The sequence below is a fragment of the Physcomitrium patens genome, chromosome 7, assembly GCF_059467195.1.
Source record: "Physcomitrium patens ecotype Gransden chromosome 7, ASM5946719v1, whole genome shotgun sequence".
NCBI classification, from domain to species: Eukaryota; Viridiplantae; Streptophyta; class Bryopsida; order Funariales; family Funariaceae; genus Physcomitrium; species Physcomitrium patens.
In genome coordinates this window covers 1646998-1674519 of record NC_143416.1, presented here as the reverse complement: position 1 = coordinate 1674519, position 27522 = coordinate 1646998, and the positions used below count along the sequence as shown (strand labels likewise).

The 27522-nt window shown below is 38.2% G+C and overlaps 3 protein-coding genes across 10 annotated transcripts; all 3 read left to right on the top strand.

Annotated features, from left to right (window-relative positions):
* Window positions 1-683: 683 nt before the first annotated feature.
* Window positions 684-2344, top strand: LOC112284237 (small ribosomal subunit protein uS3x). The gene is made up of 6 exons (XM_024523876.3): window positions 684-786; window positions 916-1063; window positions 1199-1370; window positions 1504-1558; window positions 1863-1994; window positions 2125-2344. Exons 1-6 carry the CDS (start codon window positions 757-759, stop codon window positions 2278-2280), a joined length of 693 nt encoding a protein of 230 aa, XP_024379644.1. The 5' UTR covers window positions 684-756; the 3' UTR covers window positions 2281-2344.
* A 2111-nt stretch (window positions 2345-4455) lies between these two features.
* LOC112284208 (suppressor of mec-8 and unc-52 protein homolog 1) lies at window positions 4456-10192 on the top strand. 2 transcript variants are annotated; one of them, XM_024523799.3, is made up of 16 exons: window positions 4456-4771; window positions 5744-5954; window positions 6131-6283; window positions 6514-6562; window positions 6677-6760; window positions 6903-7006; window positions 7154-7240; window positions 7700-7753; window positions 7865-7960; window positions 8218-8345; window positions 8525-8651; window positions 8917-8976; window positions 9158-9265; window positions 9488-9588; window positions 9744-9795; window positions 10058-10192. In XM_024523799.3, exons 1-16 carry the CDS (start codon window positions 4743-4745, stop codon window positions 10154-10156), a joined length of 1542 nt encoding a protein of 513 aa, XP_024379567.1. In that variant the 5' UTR covers window positions 4456-4742; the 3' UTR covers window positions 10157-10192. The 2 variants fall into 2 exon arrangements, with proteins under 2 accessions (XP_024379567.1, XP_090107777.1); XM_090251651.1 differs by having other exon boundaries at window positions 4504-4688.
* Window positions 10193-14981: 4789 nt separating this feature from the next.
* Window positions 14982-26823, top strand: LOC112284859 (uncharacterized). Of its 7 annotated transcripts, none has more exons than XR_016504049.1 (24): window positions 15011-15329; window positions 16158-16251; window positions 17069-18177; window positions 18389-18821; window positions 18998-19085; window positions 19281-19471; window positions 19731-19867; window positions 20246-20312; window positions 20399-20570; window positions 20759-20858; window positions 21185-21260; window positions 21554-21736; window positions 22066-22226; window positions 22534-22639; window positions 22888-23107; window positions 23231-23598; window positions 23856-23977; window positions 24352-24496; window positions 24634-24726; window positions 25364-25437; window positions 25549-25602; window positions 26013-26318; window positions 26465-26634; window positions 26745-26823. XR_016504049.1 is itself a non-coding variant. In XM_024525180.3 (23 exons), the coding sequence occupies exons 3-22, from the start codon at window positions 17207-17209 to the stop codon at window positions 26311-26313; spliced, it is 4062 nt and encodes a 1353-aa protein (XP_024380948.1). In that variant the 5' UTR covers window positions 15011-15329; window positions 16158-16251; window positions 17069-17206; the 3' UTR covers window positions 26314-26318; window positions 26462-26675. The 7 variants fall into 7 exon arrangements, 4 of the variants coding, with proteins under 4 accessions (XP_090107776.1, XP_024380947.1, XP_024380948.1 ...); XR_016504048.1 differs by having other exon boundaries at window positions 26462-26634; XR_016504047.1 differs by having other exon boundaries at window positions 26013-26634.
* The last annotated feature ends 699 nt before the right edge of the window (window positions 26824-27522 follow it).

The following is a 27522-nucleotide window of genomic DNA, read 5'->3' as shown; positions in this document are numbered from 1 at the left end:
TACGGCTCAAAAATGCGTTCATTTTCGACACTGCTGGAGCTTTTTGAAGTTCAGTGATTTCTAACACTGATTCACTTTGAAAAAAAATTCGAATTATTTCTGTACCCCACTGTACATACACTAGCATTAATTTAATCATTTAAAATTACCCTTAAAAAAAAAACAAGTAAATATCAAGGTGAAGTCTATCATGTGCTTACACACAGTTTCTAAGCTTTTGTTGAATAAATTTGTTAAATCATCAGATATCACTTTTTTCCAAACACATTTTAAACAACATATGAATCCACCCACATTAAAGATTTGACTTTTATCACATTTTAGCACTTCAAACTGGATGAGTATTTGACTGGTTTTGCAATGAAAATAACCCAAAAAAATGGTAATCCAATACACACATCACTTATGACTTTACGAGCCATTACAGGTTGTACAGTTATTCATAATCAAGAGAATTAAAATTCTACAAATTTAATTCTATTATTTGTATGAGTTAGAATCGCTAGTGACAACATCCTCGCTAGCGTATCGAACATAAGGAAGTTGAGGCCCGGTTGGTGCCGTAAGGATTTATAACTGGATACTGGTCATACCGGGCATCGATACCAAAGTTAGGGTTCCATTGCCTCTCTCACTCTGATTGTAAAACCTGCGTCCACGCAAGTCGGTGTCTTCTCTACGCTTGCGCTTCGTCGCCTCCTCTCGAACTCAATCGTCGAAGGCGGCAACTTAGCCGCTTTGCAATTTCCTACCGTCATGGCTACTCAGATGAGCAAGAAGCGTAAGGTGAGAGAATTCTATTTGGTTGGGAGAGGAGTTTGGAGTTCTGGTGAAATGTAAGTAGAATCATGCACGAGCTCTTACTTCGAGATGCACTTCCCTTACTGCCTTGTGTTTGTGGTCGCGCTCGTGCAGTTTGTAGCAGACGGAGTTTTCTTCGCTGAGCTCAACGAGCTTCTCACCCGCGAGCTCGCTGAAGATGGTTACTCTGGCGTGGAGGTGCGTGTCACCCCCATGCGTACCGAGATCATCATCCGCGCTACCCGTACCCAGAACGTTTTGGGTGGGTCTCGAGCCTCTCTGGGTTTTTTGCACATTTGGTTACTGCTGTGTTTAAGAGTCATTAAAATTAACGAAGCGCGAGTTGGTGACGTATAGGGTTTGGAGGATTGAGGTAGGGTGAGTGTGTTGTTGGCAGGTGAGAAGGGACGTAGGATTAGAGAATTGACATCTGTGGTACAGAAGAGGTTTCAGTTCCCCGAGGGCACAGTGGAGTTGTACGCTGAGAAGGTTAACAACAGAGGTCTATGCGCTATTGCGCAGGCTGAGTCTCTTCGATACAAGCTTCTTGGTGGTCTTGCCGTTCGCAGGTCCGTACTTGCGGTTGAATGTGTATCGTGGAATGACAGAATTGTGGGTGTATGTTATTTCCCCATCTATTATAAGCTTAGGTGTAGGTCAATTTGTCTCAACTGACGTACTTTCTATCCTGTGTATTTTTAGGGCTTGCTATGGAGTGCTGAGGTTCATCATGGAGAGCGGTGCCAAGGGTTGTGAGGTACTGTGACCATGTGCTTGATATTTTGGAAGCCATTGTATTCCTTTGGGTATTCATTTAGTGATATGTCATTCCGGACGCCCTAAAAAACTCCAAGCATATATAGAATTCTGATTACTAATTATTACAATGCCCTTAAAACATCTTTTTCATACTATACGAGGCCCCGATTCTTACACATTTTAGTTGCATACAACTCGCATTATGGAGTTTGAACTGAAATATATGATGTGGTTAACGTTTGTACTACTATCAGTTATCAGCTATCAGTTGCTCAACGTATTCCATCGTGTGACGGTTGCAGGTGATCGTAAGTGGAAAGCTGCGCGCAGCTCGTGCCAAGTCCATGAAGTTCAAGGACGGCTATATGATTTCATCAGGAAGCCCTGTCAACGATTACATTGATAGCGCTGTTAGACACGTCATGTTGCGACAGGTATGTGGATCTTCATAGTGTTTTTGGTCTTCAATTTTCTCTGACGATGCTAGATTTCGTCATCGTTTTTGCTCTATATACCTAATCCAGTGTATTGACGTGTTACTTTTTTAATTACTGTTCTTGGCAGGGAGTGTTGGGCATCAAGGTAAAGATCATGCTCGACTGGGACCCAAAGGGCAAGCAAGGCCCCATGACCCCTCTTCCAGATGTGGTTACTATCCATATGCCCAAGGAAGAGGAGGAGTTTGCCCACAAGCCTCATGTAGGAAAGGAGGAGTTGTAGAGCAAATCGTGGAATGCATCTTTTCTAGTGAAATTGAATTTAAGGTCGCTGTTTTGCTCAAGTATATCTCCTTTTATTTTAGCGAGTTTCTTGTGTGAACTGTACTGTGTGACTTTTACTTTCGATTGAGATGTGCTGCGTTTGGGATTAAGTTCAGTCAGTTGGTACAGTGATATTTCCCTTGAGCTACTTTTGAACGATTTCACTCACGATAGGATTAGTAGTCGTGCATGTCAGTATGTCGTGACTGAAATTAGGCATTCAGTAGCGTTTTCTCGAAACCTGGTCCTCGATGGATGGAGACAGTACTTGTGCACCCTCGGGATGCAGTAGCTGCCTTGTTTTAGGTTACACGAAGCATTTGTGCGCACCCTTCGTGAAGCTTTGTGATGATTTCATACTACTTGCAAGTCAACACCAGGAAGTGAGTAATGGTGGAAGCTGTTGAATGCTTTTCCACCCGTCTATGTATTGCAGCCGGAGGAAAGTGTGAAATTTGGATGGTGCAGAGACCCCTGCCTGAGCTCCTTGTAAACCTGAAAGGGTCGCCATGCTCTAAGTGCGTCCTAATTTGTACTTGCTCATGTCTTGTTAAATGTCTAATCCATATTACCTTCAAAGGTGATGAATGGAAACCCCCGTGTCTTGCCAATTGGCATGCGTCCAGCAGGCGGAAGTACATTGTCTTGAAGTGAAATCACTCCTCTAACTATTAGGATCTGACGATTAGGAACTTGCATGTCGGTGATAATGCTTCGTCAATACCGCATACACATACATGTCAGAGTAGTTGTGGGTCACACCGTCGCTTTGTTCAATTGTGTCCACGACGTGGTTGTATAATTGCAGAGTTTGTAAGTCAAGTGAATAGCAATTAGATTGCTAAGAATAGTCAGGAGTGATGTGAAATTTGTTTGTCAAATCACTTATTTTTATTGCATGTCAGAAAGAATTGACTGAAGTATCACCGCAACAATGCGTTGGCTATGTAATGTGATTTGAATTCCGAGTGCTCATACTTGTAAATTCGCACATCTACTATTTAAAGTGGATAAATAAATGCTGATAGTAATGTGAAGTTCTAATGTCTATAGCCTGAAGTTAGAGCCAAGATAGGCGACTACCCAAAACCAGTTAACAAGAAGTAAAGAACTGCAGCCTACACAAGAAAATACATGAAGTATTGACAAAAAGCTTAATATCTGTAGATTTAAACTATTTCTTTTAATAAAATCATTAAAACACTCAAATTCTAATAAACCTAAATATTATCATTCTAAGATTAAAGAAAAAGGTATGTGTAAATGTTTTTTAGTGCTTTATTGTTAAACTTTTTGTATTGATCCTTAAAGTTAATGATATTACTACAAATTTAGGTTTCATACTATAAGTAAATTTTATAAATATCTTCGAATGAACTATTAAAGATACATCTAAATGTATATCCTCGCATCAATAATCCTGGTCTTAGGTAGGATACTTATTTAGCATGTATAAGCCTTGTTTCTTTCTTCTTTTATTTCTTTATATATTGTTTTTTTAATATTTAAAATATCAATGAGCATACTACTAGTAATGTGTGTTTAAAAATGCAAACAATCGAGAGGACACATCGAACAGATACAATCAACATTTCTTCAGAATTTCTCTTCAAGGTGAAAGTAATAATTTCTAAAGCAACTTTGAACGGGGCTAGGGCAATTCATACATTCATACCAACTTATGTCACAAAGTTGTTAACAAACCTCATATCATGTGATAAACATACTTTAGAATCTAAAACCTTTAATAAATTTAATAATATAAAACATTCAAGCTATGTAAGCCTCAAATGGATTGACATGAGAAAAAACTAAAGTAGCATAAAATAAATAAACAACAATGTCGAGAGTACAATAAATTTTTGAGTTTGAGAAGCACATTTGAGAATTTCATCATTCCTCATGAAACGACAACACAAATAAAAGGATAAGTAATAAAGTCGAACGCAGCTTTGGACGAGGCCCGAGCATTTCGATTGTTGAGCGAGCTCACAGTGAAACATGACGCTGCGGAATACCTTTAAAAGTAAAAGTAAAATATTATGCCTGCGATCCTTAAAAGTAAAAGAAACAGAATGGCCTACGCCCAAACGTTATGGCGCGGAAGGACCAACCAGGGGATCACTCACGCATCATAATGTTTGGGCCACGGCCACTACGCCTCGTGTAATGCCCTTCACACTGGACGAAGAAAAGCTCCATGGGAAACACTATTTTGGAAACCCTAACGAAGTTTTTTGAGCTGTTTGATTCTTCTTCTCCTTATTCTTCTTCTTCTTCTGCTTCCCGGTTGTTACTCGAGGGACGAACGTGGGAGCGGGCTTAGAAGTGGAAGACAAAGAGAGCTTCGATCGTCGTCGATTGCTGGTCTGCAAATCATTGCCCTCCGATTCTGCCGTTTTGTAGCTGTTGCACTTGGTCATGTCCACTCTCGAAATTGAAGCACGCGAGTAAGTGTCCCGTTGTGCTGCACTTTTGGATTGTGCTCGATTTTTTGTTTCATTCGCGTGCTTGTGTTTGCTGGTTCAGATTGAAAGTAGCTATGGTCGTTGACTTGTCGTCTGAATTGCATTAGTTTCCTTTTTGAAAAAAAATCGTTAAAGTTTTTGCTGGCGTTTTTTTGATGAAGTATTGCTTTTAGAGATGCGCGTCGAGGCGTATTGGTATGAAAATAGTCCAATTGTCACTGCATTGGCGTTTAAGTGGTCTTGATTGTCGTAAGTTAATGAGTGTGAGTACGAATTAGTAATTCGGAAAAATGCGCCGTGGGCATGGACCTTTGGTTATTTCAAGTCGCACTTGTACCTATCAGTCTAGATTTCAGTTTTATATTAGATATAGCAATCAATCAACACTTTGCTATCAAGATGCTATTATGTTATCGTCTTCAAGCTGATTAATGGGTAGTCTGTTAATTATTGGAGAGACTTGAAGCTAGCCACCTTAAAATTTGATTTTCTTATTGAATTCAGCGTGATTGCAATGTTCGATGTTACTTGCAGACAGCTGGTTCTTAGTTCTCTTTTTAGATTCGTTTGAAATTGTGCAAAGTTTATGTCGTTTGAGGTCTGTGTTTTAATGTTATATACTCCAAGCTTGTCGTGTCCATCACGTGGATACCATCCTGAATAATGAAGAGAGCCTGGCATAATCCGTTTCACCCCTAGATGAGAAAAAATGTCTTAGACATGTAAGAGAGTTCATTTCTGGTTGTGTAATGGGGATTCAATCGGGCTGTGTTGCCTCTTTGAAAATATGTGTCATGTGACAATGGGAGATGTCCAGAAATTATATTTTGGAGCATGTTAATATGCTGTATTTATCAGGTCTTTTAGTTTTGGAAGTGCTCAGATTGATGAGAGCTTTTAACAGATTTCATTTGACCTCAGTGTTCACCGAAGGCTTTTGTTGGAGTTGTGCAGTGTCATTAAAATAGTGCTGCAGTTCTGTAAGGAGAACTCCTTGCAGCAGACTTTTCAGACACTGCAAAATGAGTGTCAGGTTTCCCTCAACACTGTGGACAGTCTTGAGACATTCACAGCAGACATAAATAATGGCCGCTGGGATGCCGTGCTGCCTCAAGCGGCCCAGCTCAAGCTTCCTCGCAAGAAGTTGGAGGACTTGTATGAGCAGGTTCTTTCTTTATGATCTTTTTTGGTTTTAAGTGTTTTTATGTGACTACATTTGGTTTGGCAATTCACATGTGCAGATCTCTCGTGACTGCTTACATAGGATCCACCTTTTACACATGTAGATGTTCAACTTAATGACAACCACGCTAAGAGTAATCACCTGTGGGTTTATGGCAGATTGTCCTGGAAATGATAGAGCTTCGTGAGTTGGATACTGCCAGGGCCATTTTGAGGCAAACGCAAGCCATGGGTTTTATGAAACAAGAACAGCCTGAGCGTTATCTCAAGCTTGAGCATCTCCTTGTTCGCACCTACTTCGATCCTCGTGAGGTACTGTATGATGAGTTAATCTGGTTTGAAGTATCCAGTTATTGTGTTTATTTTACCCTCTAAAGAATTGTTCATTGTATTTTAGAGGACGTTCTCTTACCAGTGCATTGTTGTTATGTGGACTTGAACTTTCTGGGACTTTGATACAAATTGATTTATAGTAGTTGCTTTCATCGAGAATGATGTTTGGGATTCACTCTTCTTACAACTTTAAATGTTACTCGCGGCAGGCTTATCAAGAATCATCCAAGGAGAAAAGACGCGCTCAAATTGCTCAGGGTCTGCATCCCCCCCTCCCTGCTGTGTGTGTTTGTTTTTGTGTGTAGATCTGTGGTGGTTAATGTTGTCTATTATGTTATGATTTCAATACATTAAAATAAGAATTTTGTGCAGCTCTCTCTGTCGAGGTCACCGTTGTACCCCCATCCAGACTGATGGCTTTGATCGGTCAGGCATTGAAGTGGCAACAACATCAAGGTTCTTCATGCCTCTAATTTTGATCATAAGCTATATCATTTATCTTTATTCTTGCATCACTTAATTTCGATCCTAATTTAATTTTTATTCAAATCATACACAATGATGTATATATTCTGAAGTCGAGTGTGGTTGGTTGCAGGTCTATTGCCACCAGGCACACAGTTTGATCTTTTCAAAGGCGCTGCTGCTGTGAAGGCTGATGAGGAAGAAATTTATCCAACAGTCCTTGATCACACAATCAAGGTATGTTCTTTTAAGACAAGGCTGCTAATGGTCCCGAATCTCAACGTGGTTGTATTTGTATTTTGGTTGTGCCGAATACTTTTGCGCCATGTTTTACGTTTAGCTTTCATGATCACTGAATCTGCCTTATAATTTCATCTTTTGCAGTTTGGGAAACAAAGTCATCCAGAGTGCGCGCGGTTTTCTCCTGACGGACAATTCCTCGTTTCTTCTTCAGTTGATGGGTTTATAGAGGTTTGTATTGATCTAACCATTCAGTACTATGTAACTGTAATATAACGCACTTTTTTCTTTGTTTTTTGACCAGGACGAACAAACGGATACTTTGTACATGTTTTGATCCATCCTACACTCTTTTTTTCTTTTTTTCTTTTTTTTATAATTTTTTTTTTTATTGACGTTTAACATCAGTCAATGTCCGTTTAGGAAGTTATGGTTTTTGCTTATTGCTTTGTGTAGTGCATAGCAATGCTCAAGAATGCTTCAAAAGGAAGTTTACTTTGGTACTCACTGAGTATTTAACATGACAAGATTTCATTTCTTAGTCCTCCTGGGTATGAGTTGTCGAGCCGCGGAATTTCCCGGACGTGTCCGTTCTCGAAGGACCAACGGTACTGACAATGATAAGTGACTCTGGGAGCACTAATTTTGTCTGTCTTCACAACAACTCACCAGGTGTTTGATGTTTTGTAGGTTTGGGATTATTTGACGGGGAAACTGAAGAAGGATTTGCAATATCAAGGAGCTGTAAGCTCAACTTAAATATTGGGCATGTGCAACTTCCTGTGTTGCATAAGTTTGTGCGTTTAACTTCAATGCTATGTGGAATGACCATTATGTTCACTCTGCATGTTGCAGGATACGTTCATGATGCACGATGAGGCAGTTTTATCCATCGCCTTCAGTAAGGATTCCGAGATGCTTGCTTCTGGATCTCAAGATGGAAAAATTAAGGTTTATTTCTCATTTCACGTTCGACCTGCAATTTAAAAGTGCATTCTCTGGCAGCGCTTAAGTGCTATAATGTTCTGTTGTGTCTATGTGCAGATTATGTAGACAAATGACCTGTGCACGCAGACGTCCAGTGTAGTTGCTTTGAATTAAACACTTAAAGCTCCCGTTATGTCTTCGCAAGCACAATTTTGACTGCCAAAAAATGAACGTATTGCATTGTGGTACAGTATGATGAAGTGACTGCAATTTCTTTGCAGGTATGGAGGATACGTACTGGACAATGTTTGCGGAGATTTGAACGGGCACATGGTCAGGGCGTAACAAGTGTTAGTTTTTCTAGAGATGGTGCTCAAGTCCTGAGTTCATCATTCGATGGCACAGCACGGTATACTGATTTTGACAGCATAATTTGTCTCAGAAGTAGGAAGTGGTTGTGGACGGTGTTTATTCCTTGTATTGCAAGGATGTAAATTCGATTGCAGCATCCTTCACTTTTTGGTAATTTCTTCCATTACATTGCATGTGCGTAGTTATAATCGTTTATGCATGGTTGTATCTCGGCAGGTTACATGGATTGAAGTCTGGGAAAACTTTGAAAGAGTTTCGGGGCCATACGTCATATGTTAATGATGCCATCTTCACAAGTGATGGTACCCGAGTGATAACCGCCTCCAGTGATGGTTCTGTGAAAGTGAGTACTTTGGTCTCTATGTACAAATAAATGTTATTTGATGGATCCTATTGTTATTGTTTTTGAGGAACACATACTAGCCCTGTCAGAAATCATGCAAGCATATTGTGTATGTCAAATTGTTGTGGATTGAAGACTTGATCCTCTCTTTTTTATTTTTTTTATTGTTTTGTTGCGATGTTTTGATTTCTTTTCCTCTTGGTTTTCTTTGTTTTTGCTTTATTACGATATTGAATACCATACTTCGTCCATGTCAATTTGTCAGGTTTGGGACTTGAAAACCACGGATTGTTTACAAACTTTTAAACCCCCGCCTCCATTGCGAGTGAGTTTTCATCTGCTTAGCTTTCTGTTTTCTTCATCGGGGTTGATCCATATCGTTTTTTTAATTAAAATATCAATTAGTTGCAGATGTAAAGTATTTGAGCACTCGCTGCTTATTGACGTTTGATGTATTCTTTAAAATGTCTGTCTTTTAACTTTTTTCTTTTTTTTTTTTTGGCTAGGGGGGTGATGCAACAGTCAACTCCGTACACCTCATGCCTAAGAATCCGGAGCATATTGTTGTGTGCAATCGAGCATCTGCTATTTATGTTATGACTTTACAGGGCCAGGTTCTTGCTTTCATACCGTACTAGTAGTTGTGTGACGTATAGTGCACTTCTTTTATTTCGTATATGATGAAGTTATTTTGTTTTTGTTGTATTCTTTGTTGTGTGAATTTTTACTTAGAAACTCACAGATATATCCTAGATTCGTCGCTCAGCATGTAGTATGTTTTCGCTGCATACATGGTTACCATCAATGTATCCCCTCAACAATTAGTATGCATGCAGGTTGTGAAGAGTTTGTCTTCGGGAAAACGAGAAGGAGGTGACTTTGTAGGTGCTACTGTTTCCCCGAAAGGGGATTGGATATATTGTGTTGGTGAAGACCGGTAAGGTCTCTTCGACAATTGTTCAACTACTGTATTGCTAGGTCTGACTATGTTGAGACATGGATCCAAATTTGCCCTACATTTCAGGAATATACTTGCTTCTGCAACTGTAAGCTTTTGCAGTTTCCTTGAGGTTTTGCATTGTTTGTTGACAGGAACATCTATTGCTTTAGTCATCATTCAGGCAAGCTTGAACATCTCATGACGGTAATATTTCCCATCTTTTCTTTAAAAAAAATCAGTTAATTTTTTTGTATTCTGTTTTGTCGCATTATTCTCGTAGTTTGCCAAATGTTGTTATTATTGTAGACGTCTATATTCCGTTCAACTGACAATCAATCCTATAAAACTTATGTAAGGTTGCGTACATATCCGATTGATACCACACAACTGTAGCGTCTTTATGCCTCGCATTAACATTTCTGTGGTGCTTATCGAGTTCAGCTTGTTCGGCTTTGTCCCTTGGCAGGCTCATGACAAAGACATTATTGGAGTGACTCATCATCCTCATCGTAATTTGCTAGTGACGTACAGTAATGACAATACTATGAAACTCTGGAAACCGTGAATCTGAGCTACTTGTACAATTTTTAATGTTTCTGAACTCTTGTGCCCTTCTTTTCCAATTTTTTTTGTGAGTGAATGTGCTGATAGTTACCTCTGATTTGGTACTTCTAATCATGCTACTCCGTTTTATTAAAGCACACTTAGAAGCAGTTTGGTACCTCACCAATACCTGGATTGATCCTTTCCAAGAAAAATTTGTTGCAGCATGGACAAACTGCCTCCATCACTCTGGACATATTGTTGCTTCTCACGATGAAAGCGCACATGCTAGGCCATATACATATTTGAGAAAGAGCAGACTTGATCTGTTATGTTATAAACGCATTGATTAGTCCATCAACAACTACTTAAATGACAACTTTGCTAATTTGGAAGAGTTCTCTGCTCTTGTCTTTGGAAATGCAAAAAGGAGAGATCTTTCATAATGTTCAAGACAAAGTTCTTCATTTTGCACTTTCAAAGGTCTAGGATCGAGCAAGTTGTCTTTGCTTTCTTAAATGTTTTTTTTTTATGACTTCATGTAATATGGTACATATTGACCTACATGATCTCCAATTTTTAGTTAAACATTGCAAGGCACCCAACTCAACTAGATGATAAACCTTGAGCATCAGTCTTTGAAACAATTTGAGACATACCATGCTCTCATACTTTTTGAAACACTAAGTAAAGACTTGAGATATTGAACTTTGGTCCACACTAACATATTTTAGGAGTGCAACCAATGTACCTTGAAGTAATTGAAAACTTAGAAGCATCATTACCAATCATATTGGAAATAGTTACGAACAATTTTGCTACTCTCTCTAATCACCAACTAGAAGCTACACTTAAAGAATTGCATAGATTATTCCAACAGGCGCCACAAGCAATTAGAGATCTGGAAGTTGTGAGGACAGGCAGAGGTTCAGACAAAGATGCTTGCACTTGGCAGGATCCATTAGACTTTGAATACTTGGAAGGTCATCAAAAGTCAAAAAGAGTAGAAACTTGTGCTTGTAGTCAAATTTGGCACCACAATAATTCAAAAAGATGTTCAATTCAAAAGATCAAAGGATAGCAACCTGCATTATCTACAAATGTTCAATACTATTATTCAATGGTTTTGCAATGCATGCAATAATGTTGCTATTTTTTCTAGAATACTAGCTCATTTCTCTTGTGCAAGCATTACATGCATAAATTGTGCAACCAAGAACCAAATGTAGAGCATAAAGTGGCAACAAAAAATTTCTCAACTTTAGTACTAAAAATTGCCGCAAAACATTTGGCAATTTTTGCAACAAAATTATTGATAGAAATTGCGGTGGTAGTAAACACAGGGCATTGTAGGCAAATTCATTGCAAATTAGGAGGATTGGATAGATTCACGTTTTAATAAATCATATTAGGATAATTAGGCATATAAAACTAAATTTAAAATTACTTTTAAAAAAACATATTTCTAATTTTTTTTCACAAATATCATCTTTTGTAATCATATGGTAATTTTAGTGCCTACTATTTTAATAAATCATTCAATGGCATATTAATAAAATTTACATATTTAATATTAATTAAAAAGTAAAAACTTCTATGAATAATATATATATATATATATAGTAAAATTATTAATTAATAAGTAACTATTCTTTTTCTTATTTAATAAAATTATATCAATAATATATATTAATTTTTTAAATATATATTTAATATGTCAATTTTTTTATTATTTATTAATATATTTTACTACAAAAATCATACTCGAATTATTATTATTATTATTATTATTATTATTATTATGTGGTATTTAAATAATTTTTTTATCTTTTTATCTTGTTTTAGTATAATTTTATTTATTTGTACTATTAAAATTAAACAACTAATATAGTGTTAAATAAAATTGTATAATTTTTTTATAACTCAATTATTTTATAATAAGAGATGTATTCATGCTAAATTTATATTTATTTATTCTTTGTCCTTACCAATGTATAAATGTATATTGTCATTATTTGGTTCTGATATCAAATTAATTAATTTTTTTTTCTATTCTATATATTGCTAAATTTTTGATTTGAAGAATAAATTATTTTATTGATGATAATAGTTATTTTTATTTTTATATGTATTCTTATTACATGTATATTGTATACATAAAATTTAAAATTTTGTATGAAAATATGTATTCAATAATATGATATTATTTTGAATTTGTTTTATCATACAATGTCAAATTTATTATTATTATTTAATTTTTAATTTTTAATTTTTTTAATGGTAAAAATACAACTTAAACATAAAATATGACTTTGTCTAATATGAAATCTTATATTTAAAATAAATATGATTTAAAAAAAATGTCTCTTGATATTTTAAATTAGTACAATAATAAGAAGGCAAGTAACAATCTAAATTATTGTTTGTGATTTGAAGAATTTTGATAAAAAATATCATAACAATACATAGTTTTTGTTTTTTAATATAAATCCAAAAACTTTTAGTTCATGTCGTTTAAAATCATTAGAAAAGAAATTTGGAATACTAAAAGTAGTTTTGACTTGAAATAATAATGTAATGTATCGTTTATAATATCAAATTTCAATTGTAATTTGAGAAATAAATGATTTTTTTTAATAATTACTCAAAATATATCAAATAAGTAATTTAATGAATTTTATATAGTAAATATTTAAAAACTATAATAGTTACTTATATTCTTTTATAATTTATATATAAATATTATATTTTAAATATTTTTATAGATTTTATTTTATTTTATTTTTATTTTTATTTTTTTAATGAACTAATTTATAGTTTTGGAAGAGATTTGGCAAATAATACTATATATTAAATTATTTTAAATTTTTATTTTTTCATATTATTGTTAAAAGTCACCATAAGATTATTTAAAAGTTAATAGATTGTATGATTAGTATTATACCTTATTACAAGTAATATATATATATATATATATATATATATATTCATATACATATATAGAGATATTTTTTTTAAAAAATATTATAAAAGTCTACAACTTCAAAAGCTTGTCATTGTGTCAAGGACATGAACTTGAAGAAGATGCATAAACTTGTGAAATCCGTGTCAAAAGAAAAGTGACGAAATACAAATAAAAAAGTATGTATATTAAAAAGAAATTAGAATGGCTATTACCAAAAGACAAGGAAACTAGAGACTCTTGAATCTAGACTAGAAGCAAGAAAATAAGTGACAAGAGTGAAGAGGGCTTCACTCTTGCCCTTATATATACTATCTAACTAGAAGCTATGTGGCGATGTTCTATAGGACTTCTAATATATGTTGACTTTGCAAGACACATATCTTAGTTTACAAAGCAAGTTCTTTATGTGTGGACTACATAATTAGCTTGTTCTTCAAGTTACCAATATGTATGGCACATGGCCAACTTATTGACCATGTTTTTAATCTAAAAAGTCAATTATAGACACCTATAAAGTCATAGCAACGTCTATGAAGCTTCTACAAAGTGTGTATAGAAGATATTATGGAATTAACCTACTTTTATCTACTTTTATCTAATTAAATATGTAATTATTGGTTTACATGTGTATATCCATAACACATTGAATGAAATCAAGTAGTCTCTTTTAATTGGTTTAATATTTAAAGAAATTAATTGAAAGACTGTAGAAAAAATGAAATAAAGTAGATTGTACCTTATTTCATCTATATGGCAAAAGTAGTATTATCTCTTAGGATCTGTATTAAGTCCAATTTAAAAGGTGATTTTATGCAAAATTTAAAAGTTGTAATAGATATTGTTATAAAAATCTATTGAAATAACTTTTTTTATATTGGTCATGAAGGTCACAACCATTATGTGAGATACTACTTAGAATAATAAATGAGTAATTTGATCCATATAAAAGTAGCTTCTTAATTAATGTTCCATTTAAAAATAGAATATTAAAAATAACAACTTTTAATCACCAAATAGAAGACCTATATAAAGCTTTTAAACTATACCTTAGGTAGACTTTTTAGATCTAAAAATCTCCTAAGTAACTCAATTGACTATATTTATATAGAAATCTTATAAGTTTTTATTATTGATAAATGACTTTATTAAACATGTATGTTTATACTATTGCAAAAAATTACAAGAAGAAGCCATAAAATCCTTATAGATAAAAAAAAATAATAGAAAAATAATACATTTAAATGTAATTATGTAATTATGTCTTAAAATAAAGTGTAGTTTTTTAAAGATCTTAATTTTTTTAATTTTTTTTTTAATTTAAATAATCAAATTACACTAAATATCAAAGTCAAGCAAAAATACTAATGTGTTTTTATTTATTTATCTTAATGTAAGTATTTTCAAAAAATAGATTAAGATATAATAATAGCTTGTTCACAACAATTGTTAAAGTTTATTTTATTTTTTAAAATAGTAAAAAATAGACTAATGAATCCATTATAATACATTGTAAAAAATACAATGTAAGCATCCAACAATTACACACCATGCACAAAACCATCATCTCAAAACACCAATTTCTTTCATTTATGAAGAGGGAATTTGCACAACTTCTTTGCACAACAAATTGTCACATTACAAAGAGGATATAGAAGCAAATGATGTAGCTAAGAGTCTCTCACTCTCTTTCAACATGGGAGTGAAGTGGGGCGTTGTTTTCTCTTTACAATTTCTACTACGTTGAAGTAAAGTGCGATGCCATTCTACACCTAAAACAAAAAAACACGAAACAAAACAAAACAAAACAAGAAAGATGTGCGGCACACGCCGAGGGGACGAGCTTTCTGAGGCTCTGCAACGAAGCTTGTGCAGAATCTGACACAGAATCACGCAAATCCCCCGCACGCATGTTGCCAAGCCTCGCGCGATCACGACGACGATGGGATTGCTTAACTCACCGTTGCATTTGAGCCGAGGAGGAGGAGGAAGAGCAGGGACTCGTGTGGCGCTGATCGCAGAAACATATCCCTGTTGAAATCTTTAAGTGTCGCTGTTTCTCGTCTTGTTTTGGTTTCAGTACTTGAATCCCATCGCTTGCTCGCGTTGATTAGGTCGCAAGCGCTGTAAAAAGAAACTTGTGGGGTGCGGTGGATTTTGCACTATTGCCTTCCTTCAGAGCGACTTGCTAGGGAACCAGCTCGAGAATCAGCTACAACCCATAAGATCTGCGGTATGACCCCTTTCTCTGACTTGCAATGGCTTGGTTGGGAAAACTGGGTCATGGTAGTGTAATTCGAAGCTTTGATGGCGGATGCAAGCTTTACGAGAGTCCAGGTAGAAGGTTCCGTAATGTGGATCTCTCATGCATTTGACTGCGACTCCCTCGGGGATGTGCGATTGATTGTGGAGCTCGGGTGCATGATTCCCAGCATCGTCTACCTACTCCGGTTTCATCCTTAAGTTGGTTTTTTGGTGAATGCTTGATGGCTAGTTGATGGTTAACTAGTCGATGCGTAGCCGAGTTGTACGCCCTGGTTTCCAATGGCCGCATGAGGTTTTACGCCAGCTTCGTCGTCAGGGAAAGTCAGAGTCAAATGCTGACGTCCATGACGATGGTGTTTGCTCACTGCTGTTGATGTTCTTTGTGAACTTTCTATTAGGATCTGCTTTTCGTCAGTCGCTATCATTGGAGGGCAGCGTGGTTTGAGGAGTTTGAATTCTCTGCAGTGCCTGTGTCGGAAATTCCCGCAGATTTTTCAGAGAGTTTGAGGTGAATGCTGAGATTATGAGGTTGTGGAATTGTCGGAGGGGGCGATCCGAGAGCTTGCAGAGTTCGGTTTATGTGTCGGAGCGGGATTTTGAGTTTCAAGCCCTTGGTTGGGGAGGTTGGTGAGGATGTTGAGTGAGGTTGAAGGTGTAGATTGAGGGTTTTGCAGTGGTGGTGGTGGTGATGGTGGTTTTTGTATTTATATATATATATATATATATATACATTTTTTTGTCCATTTCAGGGCTTCGGGTAGTCTAATGCCTGGTCGTCGTGTTGTGAATCTTGAAGTAAGGTATCTGCATTCGTCAAGTGAGAAGTTCACCGCGAGATCTGGATTTCTCCAATCTCAGATTTTGAGGTTACTCCGCGGAGGAAGGAGAAGGTGAGTTGCCCTGAAATTGAATTTGCAAAAGAGTTTGGATCTGGTTTTACTTTGTATCACTTCAGTATTAAGTGCATGGAGATCTCGTGGGAGGCACAGATGGGGAAATGTGAAATGCGAGTAGGGAGAATTTAGTTACGAAGGCAACTTGCATTCCGAGGAATATGACTTTAGGTTCTGACTAGAAATGGCGAGACGATCCCATGGTAAGAAAAGTCGGAACCGTCACGATTGCCAAAGTTTTGGTGAGGAGCCCGGAAAGAAGATTGGAAATGGTATAGTTGCAGAGTGTACACATTAGAGACGTGATTTCACGAAATTTACTTCAACAGAGCAGGAATATGGAGCATCTGAACTTTGCTGCTACGCTCTTCATCGTACACGCCTCATGGCCTTCTCGGAACAGTACGTGGAATTTTGTCTAGGTCCCGTGAAAGCTAAAATAAAGTTCCTCTCGAGAATCTACGTTAAATGTATATATCGATGCTAATACATTCTGCCATTGATAACGAGTGTCGTGGTTAGTGTTAATAACGAGAACCAGAATGGAAGTGGATCTGCACACATTTGCAGACGTCATGAGAGGAATTTAGGATAAGATTTTTTTATTTAGGAAGGTATGAGACTGAGGAGCGCATTTTTATATTGCTACTGCGTTACGTTTATGTGAATAGTACATTCTTCTACGTGTCTCGCACAATGCGTTTGCTGTCATTTTAAATTTTTGCAGTTGCCACGACCTCTTCACATGAACCTTGGTTGAATTCTTAGAGCTCACATGTGATGGCAAGGATATAAAGTGGACTGTTCAATGCAGGTTGGCATCATGAAGGAAAACGTATTGTGATGACCTGGTGCAATAAGCTCTTGGAGTCGACCGCCTTGTTCTTCTCGTTCGATTACTCCCTTCAATGAGCTCCCTGTGTTTTCCAAATTAGAAGACGAGCTACCGAAGATGTCCGGTGTGGAGGCGGGTGTGGGTTGGATGTTATCGCCGCCTCCTAGCAAGGATAATGGGGGAGCCGCTCACTGTAGCCCACATGGGCTGGTTGCTTACGGTGCAGGCAGCAGCGTGGTTGTGGTGGAGCCTCGATCCATGCAACTCGTCACGGTACTGCCCATGCCTTCCCCCAAGAGTATCTCTTTGCAACCAGCTCCTTTTGTGACGGCTGTGCAGTGGATTCCAGAAGGAATTCCTCGTGACCTCGCGGGACAGGATGTCTCTACAGCTCATCTGCAATTAGCAGTGGGTGATCGACACGGTCGTGTTGCCATTTGGGATGTTGCATCAGGGGATATCAGCACATGGCTAGACGTTGATACTGAGAAGGGAAGACAAGGTATTCAAGACCTATGTTGGGTGTATGGGCAGCCATGGTTACTGGCGGTTATTCATGGTCCTACATGTTTAAATATTTGGGATCCTAGAACGGGTCGTTGTATATGGAAGTTCGACTCAGGTGGTGAGCTTCTCGGATGTGTGAGAGCCGATCCCTTTGATTCTCGACAGTTTTGTCTGGTCGGGCTCCGGGGCCTACTAATGACGATTCTTGTAGGAGGAGTTCCAGAATCTGAAATACTCACCAAGCAGTACATAATCTCTGGGCAAGATGAGAAAGGGTCAATGGTTGAGAAAAGTAAAGATGGAAGTGTCACTTCTGGATCATCATCATCTGGAGCACCTGCTCTTGCATCCTCACCTGGGATCATTGTCCGATGTATGTACTCCAGGACTAGAAGAGGCTTGGTTTACGTAATGATGCCGCGTGAAATAGTGATTTTTGACCTAGCCTTTGGAATGCCCTTAGCTACAACGTCCCTGCCACCCGGTTGCTCGAAACTTCTCGATCTTTTGACGTGCATAGATGGTGACGTTCTGTATTGTGCTCACCAGGATGGCAAAGTCAGTGCCTGGAGAAGAAAAGAGTATGTCCTTTCAGCACCTCAGTACGAGTTGCTTCAAATTAGTTATAGATTCTATTCAGTACATTAGTTTGTCGGTTTCAGTTTTTCATGTAAGATGCCTTTGCTGTAAATATCTGTGTATGTATCCTGCACAATCTTCTAGTAGTTTTCATTTTGGCTGCAAGTGGTTTAGGTTACTTTAATGACTGGACTTCGGGGGATGCTTACTTAGGGGTATGCAGGTCTTTACGATGTGCCTTATGAGTACGTTGATGCCATCCATCGGATCCCCTGTTCCTGCACCAGCTGTCCTTGCTGTAATTCACTGCCCTTTGCAGCTTCAAATGCAGACATCCTCCAACGATGACCAGTCTGGTAGTCTGCAGGTTAATTCTCCTTCGGGAGCCATCCCTATCCCAAGCACATTTTCTCAAAATGATCAACTCTCCAAAGTTAAGGTTTCGTCTCCCCTCGAAGCCACGCTTTTATCTGTTTCTGATGATGGACGATTATGGCGCTGGGTTATCGATGACGATGGCACTGGAAGTGAGCCTGTATCTTTGAACGGAACAAAGTTGACGCCCAGGGGTTCCGGAGAGCTCAACACTATTGGGGAACCTTTGCATTCCATATCAGATGGCTTCAATTCTGAAATGCTTTTCAAGGTGTATTCAACTTCTGCCAATTAGAGTGATCATGTGTTCAAAATTTGGGATTTTATTTCTGATAGAATGTATAGAAAGCACTACCCTTAAAGTTTTCTTCTCGTCCTTTTTTATCTTTGTTTTTCCCTACGGGTTTCAGTGTCCTAAAGGGTGATGGGTATCTTTTTTGCCTACAGCTTGATCTGACGGGACAGCTACAGCTTCTTTCATCAGCTGTGTCCACTTTAGCTGTCCCAATGCCCTCAATGCTTTCTATGGGTCATGGTAAGTGATACTTTTGTGCTGAAGCATACCCGTTTGAGTTAAGTTCGAGTATGTTCAACTGGTCACTGTTCGCTGATCACTGGTAATGTTGGGTATGTCAATGGGCCTAAGTTTGTTTTTAAATATGATGCTTTTGTTGTTATCTGGTGAGGAGCCTCGAATTCGTCTGTTTCAAGACAACCGAATGTTATGCAGGGGGAGAAGGAAGCAATTTTGGGGCAGTATCAATTCCCCTAACGGCATTAGCCTGCCAGGGAGGCAATCTGGAGCTTGTGGATTCAGCTGCAAACACAATTACTGCCTCATTTTCTGTTCACAACAATCAGCCTGTTCGAGGTGTTCGCTGGCTTGGAAATACACGCCTTGTTTCGTTTTCCTACACTGAGGTCCTACATACTCTCAAATTCATGATGTATTTTGAGTTATTCCTACATAATTAGCTAACAACACCTACTGTAGTAATATATGGCTTCACTCCTTTTTTTGAAACTCGACGGAATTTTTTCTTCGGTAGCTTTCACTACACATTATTCTGCTTTTTTGCGGGACACGAAGTTGCACCATTTAACAAGTTCCTCGTCGTTTGATCCATTATGAAAGACATGTTAATTCTACAGAGAATGGATGGGGCATATTGTGCACCAGGTGAAGGGTAAAGGGGGCGGATTCGTTAACCGACTGGTTGTAACATGTGTGCGTAGTGGCCACAGCAAAGTTCTTCGAGTGATACAAAAGCCAGAGCGCTCTCCGATGCGTGCTCTTCGCACCTCGCCATCTGGCAGGTCTGATCCAGTATTCGTTCGTAACTAAGTTCCATCATGCATTTAGAATTTACAATTTGGATTCAGAACAAGCTGTGTAGCAAGAGTTCTAATAGTAAACTCTTGTCAGACTCGTTAGACGATTCTGAAGAGCTCTAATTTAAGGCTCACTTGTTACGACTTTAAGTGTAATGTGCAATTAAATATAGAGGGTTTATTTCCTGTCGTTGGATAATTAGGTGTTCTACTGAGGTCTCTTTGTTATACAAGACGGAACTTTGTGATCGACGCCTTGTAGTTAGATCTGTTAATTCCGTCAGAACTGTCCGACAAGTTTCGCAGCTATTGCCAGCATGTTGCTCTTACGCAGACAGCTTATCAGGGTGATGTATATGACAGGTACCTTTTGATTTTGTTCAAAGAGGCTCCTGCAGAGGTGTGGGCTATGACAAGAACTCCACAGATGGTAGGTCTTGCCAATCTTTTCTCATTCACATAAGCATCAATTATTGTATAGAAGATCATTTCTGAAGTATATCTTTGGGTTTGAAGGTAAGAACACTTGCTTTACCTTTCACGGTGATGGAGTGGGCGCTTCCTCCGGCCCCAAAGGCAGCCGCTGCAGCAGCCGTCTCTTCGGCGAGAAAATCAGCCATGATGAAAGAGCAATCCACCATTGCCTCAGCAGCTGCTTCTTCTCCTTCTCCCTCAAGCGCTAGTGCAGGTGGTTCATTGTTTTATTTTTATCTCTATTATTGAATCTGTCAATAGTGTTACTTAATGGTTTCTCATTCTTAATACTAAGACTCATCTATGACTTGAAGAATTAGTGTTTCAGCATTTGTGCGCAATGGGTTTGATTTGTGTTTGAGCCATTTTATTTGATAACAGTGTCGTTTTTTTCTGGAGCAGATTCACAAGACTCTGAAAATGCTGAAAGTTTTGCGTTTGCTTTGGTAAACGGTTCAATTGGGGTTTTTGAGTTACGGAACAGACGAGTTCAGAACTTCAGGTAATTTTTGTATCCGCCGAAAGGAATGAGTGTTAAAATCGTACGAGATGGGCGTAATTTTGTAATTAATCCTGAGAGCCTTGCCTTATTTCGTATGAAAACTGAAAGTTGAGCACTCAAACTTCAGAACATCGGCACAGCTTGTGTATGTGCACGCTGGATACTCAACATTCCACCCTTAATCAAGAAATTTCTCTAAGCACGATGTCCGTAATTTCTCGTTGTCGTATTTAGGTACTCTGGATCGTTATGTTTGTATATAATAAGTACGGAACATTGCATTTTTTGGTGCTACAGTACTTAAATGTTCTCGATTCGGTTTGCAGGCCCAAATGGCCTTCCTCTTCTTTTGTCTCAGCGGATGTGCTAATAACCGCAATGGCGTATCGCACACCTCATGTGGTATTGCCATTCATATTCCTGGTTTATCATTATGCTAATTGAAGATTCAATTTGTGCACCCGCGTAGAATACATTACCTGTCCGAAGTCGGAGGGAACTCTTTGCAGGCCCTAAAAATAATTAGTGTCTTTCCTTGTAAGATGAGTTTCACAACCTCGGCTATTCAAGAGTTGAACTGTTGGCAGTGCAATATTTATCACTTCCGATTGCTTGGTGGATGTACTGCCATCAGTCAACTAATATTGATGATTCAGGATATTTGTTGAGTAAAAACGCGTCTGGTCTGGATGCAGGTTATGGGAGACCGAACAGGAAATATTAGATGGTGGGATGTAGTGACAGGGTTATCATCTTCTTTTAGCACTCATCGTGGGGGCGTTCGCCGCATCAAATTTGCACCTGTGAGGATTGGAGATCCTACCAGAGGTCGTATAGCTGTCCTCTTCAACGACCATAGTTTTGCTGTGTATGATCTTGTAAGTATTACATAGTTGTTTCCTGGAGAAGTACTAATTCTATCAAGGATGTTTGTTTGGAGAAATCACTCTTTGATTTGTTGCTCTGTTAAAAGGTCATTGTTTACATGTGGCATGGGTTTGAGAGTACCCGGCCATGTACAGCTACGGTGCTTGTCACTTTAGAATGTTGCTGATTTGGAAATTTTAAATCACTGTTTTGGTGTTCCTGATGCAGAAGGTTTCTTGTATCATTATATCTGTGATGAATTCATGGGGTCATATGATTTGGGTCTTGAAGCTGATTCTTTAGTGACAAGTTCAATTGACGCGTGATCATGATTGCGCAGGATACCCATGATCCATTAGCTCACACTCTAGTTCAACCGCACCTTGGAAGTATATTGGTGCTGGAATTAGAATGGTACCCGCTACGTGTAGACAAGAATGAGCCTTTGCTCTTGTGCATAGCAGGAGCAGATGGTAGTTTCCGACTTCTGGAGGTTCAAAAGTAAGATATGCATGAAAGAACCCTGACATTTCTTAAAACTAGAACATATGGTGATCCTGTGGCATTTTGTATCTGTCGTCTTGGTTTAGCCTCCCTAAAAGTGAGGTGAATTGCTCTCTCTTCGGTGGAAGCCCGACTTGTTCGCAGGTGATGTATCCTTTATTTACTTTCGAATTAACATACAATATATACACCACATATGCCTACATAGATTTTTAAAGTGGAAATCTAGGTGAATCGCGGATTCATTTCATCGATGAATTCCACCCTTCAGTTATCTGATGTGACAAATATTCGGATGGTGTAGTTTTGTAGGCGGCAAGTCTGGTCAGCTGGCAAAGCCAACGCAATGGCAGCGTTACCGACCCATGCCCTTGTGCTGCCCAGCCTTGCTTCCACCTCCTCATGCTTTGGTAAGAGTGGTCGTGAACTCAAATGCAAGAATATTGTAATGTATGAAACGTATCTATTACCTTCTTGCTCTGTCCATGATTAGCTGTTCATCTCCATCAGGATGAGCATTGTCTTTAGATGTACCTACATTGTAGTGTCACATTGACGCTTCATGTTAGTGTGTCGTCGATATTTCTATTGCTGCTTGTCGGTAGTCAAAGGGATACGGTCACTTGCTTTCCTGATTTCTATGATGGATATGGTGCAGTCTTTGCGCGTTTTACTACAGCAAGGAGTGCACCCTTCCTGGTTCACAGTAGAGACAGCATCCACAGGAGAAGCAAGTTTTCAAAGAACTCCAAGTCAGGCTTTAGGGAGTCGTGGCGGGGATTTGCGGCACTACCTTCTATCAAATCAAAATCCTATTTTAAGAGAGACTGTTTTTGCTGAGGTTTTGTTGAAAGCTTTGGAACCGTATCGAAGAGCAGGTGAAGCAACTGAATTTTGTTTTTCACATGAGTCTGTTACTGAAAACTTTAACTAGGAAATTAGAAGTGTTTTTCTATCCCATATGCAAGACCTTTTGTCGACTCTTTTGTGCCCTTTGGTAGGTCATTTGTTGGACGAGGAGAGGAAAGAACAGTATGCAGCTGTGTGTAGGCAAGGCGTGGCTACGAGGTGTGCTTTCGCAGCTGCACAGTTTGGAGAGTACTCGGAGGCTGTGTTCTGGCTTCAACTTCCTCGAGCGCTCGCTCTCCTTAGTTATGGTTCTGCTGGACCAACTGGATTCTGGAGAACCACGAAGAAAGAACATTCCTCTGCAACAGAGCAAAAGCCCCAGGAATCTGAAGGCAAGGATATTTGCACGTCCGAGGTTCCAGTCAACAAGTCTTTAGATCGTGAAATGTCATTCAGAAATCCTAAAGTTGCTACACCATATTCTCCGGAGGGTGTTCTGCCTGGTGCTCCTTTTAAGCTGGTAAACTACATCAGATTCTACTCTTCGATATTGATGAATATTACAGCTGAATATCTTGAATTTTGTACCCTTTCGCAATTCCTACTAAAAGATATCAAAGTGGGGTCAAAACGTTTACAATCCCCTCACCATAATGTATTCTCTCAAATATTTGACCTCCCTAAAATGCTCAATAAAAGCATTGCTGCTTGCTACGAAATTCTAGCTATGCATTTTTTTCGTCTGACTCGGGCATGTGCAATGGAACGTGGAAACAGACACATGGATGCATGGATATCTTGCCTTCTGAGCAATCAGTAATTCGGTCAGTTGCGCGGGAGCGAATTGGCTGGCATGAAAAGTTCACAGGAACGGAAGCCAATCAAAGACGAGTGCATGAGTAAACCTTACAATCTTTTTCTCTCTGTTTTGAATATTCTTTCAGTACTGACATGCAGAAGCTGAATTTTCATTACTGCGAATCCCAGAAAAAAGTCTCGCGTGTAAAGACAACTCGAGCACTTCACGCATGATCATTTGAAGTTTCTTTTAGCGTATACCAAGATTGATTTCTAAGAATAGAATTATCCTTGAAGGGAAATTGTTAATCATGACATTGAATTGGAGTCAGCACTGCACTTTATGAACAAGCAAGATCTGCTCAGCTTGCTTTCAACAGTGTCATTTTCTAAGTGCTGTGTTGGTTGGTGAATAACATCGTTTTGTCTGGATGCTTGCACTTCATGACATATACAACGCAATTTTTTTCTCTAGGTTAATTGCCATAGGAGATTTTGAGTCTGCTGTGACATTGCTGCTGGCGACGCCTCCAGACAATCCTCTGTTCTACATGGATGCGCTAAGAGCTGTGTCTCTAGCCTCTGCTGTGTCAAAAGGACTGCATGAATTAGCCGTGAAGGTGAGATAGTCAATGTCCTTGATATTGTTGCAAGTTAAGAACAGATACAGGTGCTTTGATACGTCAATTAATGTGCTTACAGTTGCAGAGCTTAAATCTTTTTCGTGAAAGTGCGAAGGTGATACATTTTTTTTCAGGTGGTTGCTGCAAACATGGTGGGAACGGATGATTCATTATCAGGAACACATCTTCTTTGTGCGGTTGGTCGGTACCAGGAAGCTTGCTCCCAGGTACGTGAAACTCTTTTCTGAGCTTTTTGTTGGAAATTAAAGAAGCCAGTCCTAGAGATTCTCATAGGCTGACATGTATGACATGAAACGTATTAGGTCCCATAAGAAAATTTAACTAGAATATGAAAATTTGGATGGTGGGCCCACCATAGAGTCTGTACACATGCTGCATATTATGTCAGACCTCATGTGTTTTTGGAAGGCTATGATAATCCAGTAAAGGTTACATTCCACCTTATCCAATGTAATACGATACAAGATATGTGTGCCATATTTAGAAATTATAAGATTGTGTTTGGTGAATAGTTGATAGTCTAGCAATATCGCCAAAGAGCTACGGGAAGATGACATTGAAGATGGGTGAGAAAACAATCTGGAATTCCACATGCAAATGAGAATCACAGATTGGTTCTGTTTACTGTTTTAAAGTGCTCTTGTAACGCAACCCTAGAAACTGTTTTAGGGACAATTATTTTTCTTACTTTTCTTGAAAAATAATTCCTAGTCTAGTAATCTTGCCCCGAGACTTGTACTTTGTGAACGAAACGCATGCCGTGGACTTAAGAAATTATTTTAGATTGCCATGTGTGACAACATAAACAGGAGTTAGTCTCATTATTTATTTTGGCCTTTTTAGTTGCAAGATGCAGGTCGCTGGGTTGATGCCGCAACATTGGCGGCAACTCATCTGCAAGGTTCAGATCACGCAAGGTCTGTTCTTTTGATATGTATTTTCTACATGGCTTTTTCTTCACTTTTGACACGTCATCAACACTAAATCTATTTGCTGTTCCTTCTCTAACGAATCCATGATTATTCTAGGGTCTTGGAGAGATGGGCTCATCATGTACTGAATAACGAACGCAATCTTTGGAGGTATGCCTATTTAGTCTTCATTACCTTTGTGTGATACAAGGTTTTAGATTGAGGTGCCGTAAAAATTGTTGACAAGACGCTTTGATAGATTCCTAGACTCTTTTCAAAAAAAGACATTCTGTTTAGCTGAACTTCAAGATACATGATTATAGATATTAACTCATATCCGCCTTTCAACAAAACCGGCAGATTTAGTACATTTAACGAAATGAGAAATAACTTCTTTACAGAATTCATATTTGATTACGTCATACTGAAGTCATAGAATTCCAGAGACCAGTTTTATTTTTTTGTGTGTCTTTTTTCTTTTTCTCTTTCTTGTTTTTTTCTTTTCCAGATATACCAAATGATTGCATACACACTTCATTTGATAAATTGGGTCATGCAAACAATCATTGCAATCCGTGCAGGGCTATGATGCTATTTGTAGCAGCGGGTGAACTAGTTGAGGCCCTGGCCACGCTCCGGGACGCTAAACAACCCGACACGTCGGCCATGTTCCTCTTGGCTTGCCATGAGGCTAAAGTAACTGCGAAATCCTCTTTACCGGACATGATGGAACCAGAAGTTGCAGGTGGTGATGATTTGTTTGATCTGCCAGGAGATCTAGCTTACCACCACGATGATGTGCAAGCGGTGTGTGAATACTATGGGGAATATCAACGGCATCTGGCACATGCTTGCACAGCTAATGGGACTATCATGGATTAATTTTGGTAATAGCTTCATTCTTTCAGCATCTTGCCACTAGTAATTAGCAAGTAATTCGTTTTTGACGTTATCGAGCTTGAGCATAGACAGTGTAGTAGTGTTCAAATCTAGGGCAGACGAATTGGATAATTCTTTTGTTCATTTTCAGCAGCTATAAGGTCAACCACCTTCGGGTCTGTTTTATCGTCATAGTTACAGCTGAAGGTCGAAAGCAAAGGCTTTAGTTGCGTGATCTCGTGTGAGCACACAGCTCAACCTCGCAGCATACAGCTACCAAAAAGTCCGTGGTGCCTTAAACAGGAGCCGTTCAGCTAAGAAAATGTAAGAAATTCTCCTCTACCATTTTATTGTTTGTCATTCAATCGTGTGCTTTTTACGCATCGAACCTTGCAACTGTTGCTGATTCTAACTATGAGAAAATTATGGTGCAGCACCAAGGTCATTTATTGAACAAAGATGGGGGTTGAATGTCTTATTTACCAAAGCTATTATTCATTTTGAGTGCTTCAATGCTATGAGTGTCTTTTGTAGTTCCATTCATTGGCTGTGACAATAATGCTGCATTAGAGGCCTTGTTCAAACGAGGTCGAAAGATGTGAAAACACCAATCTATATCTTTGATGGGCCCAGTTCATGGCTTAGCTGGATTCCATGCTGAAGCATCAATTATTCTTATTTTCTTTTGAAGATATGCATTGTGCTTAGCTAGTTACAAGTGCAGGAAGCCCAGCTCAACACCCACTTTCTCCTTCTAAGAATCAAATATCGCTTCATATATCACATTTGTATTCATGTCATTTGTCCATGTACTTCAGAGCTAGAGGTAACCAAAATTGCAAGAGCTTCTATTTCACTCACTTTTAATAAGTTTTTTGTAGGATTTTAAATTTTAAATCAAACGAAAATAAAAACAAACAAGAAAATCAAAGAAAATTGTAGAAGATTAGATATTGGGTGTTAAAACCGTTTTCTTTTAAAAAAAATAATTAAAAAATAAACAAAAATTAAGAACTTTTTCAAATTATACTCTTTATAAATAAGAAAATTGTGGAAATAAAAGTAAACTAAAATATCTTAAATATCCATCTGTTTTTCACTAAAACTATTTTTTAAAAAAAATAAATAAATAATTGATTCTTTTAAACATGCATATAAACATTAAAGTTGAGCATATATTCTTTTTTATTTGAAGATTTTCTCAGCCAAAAG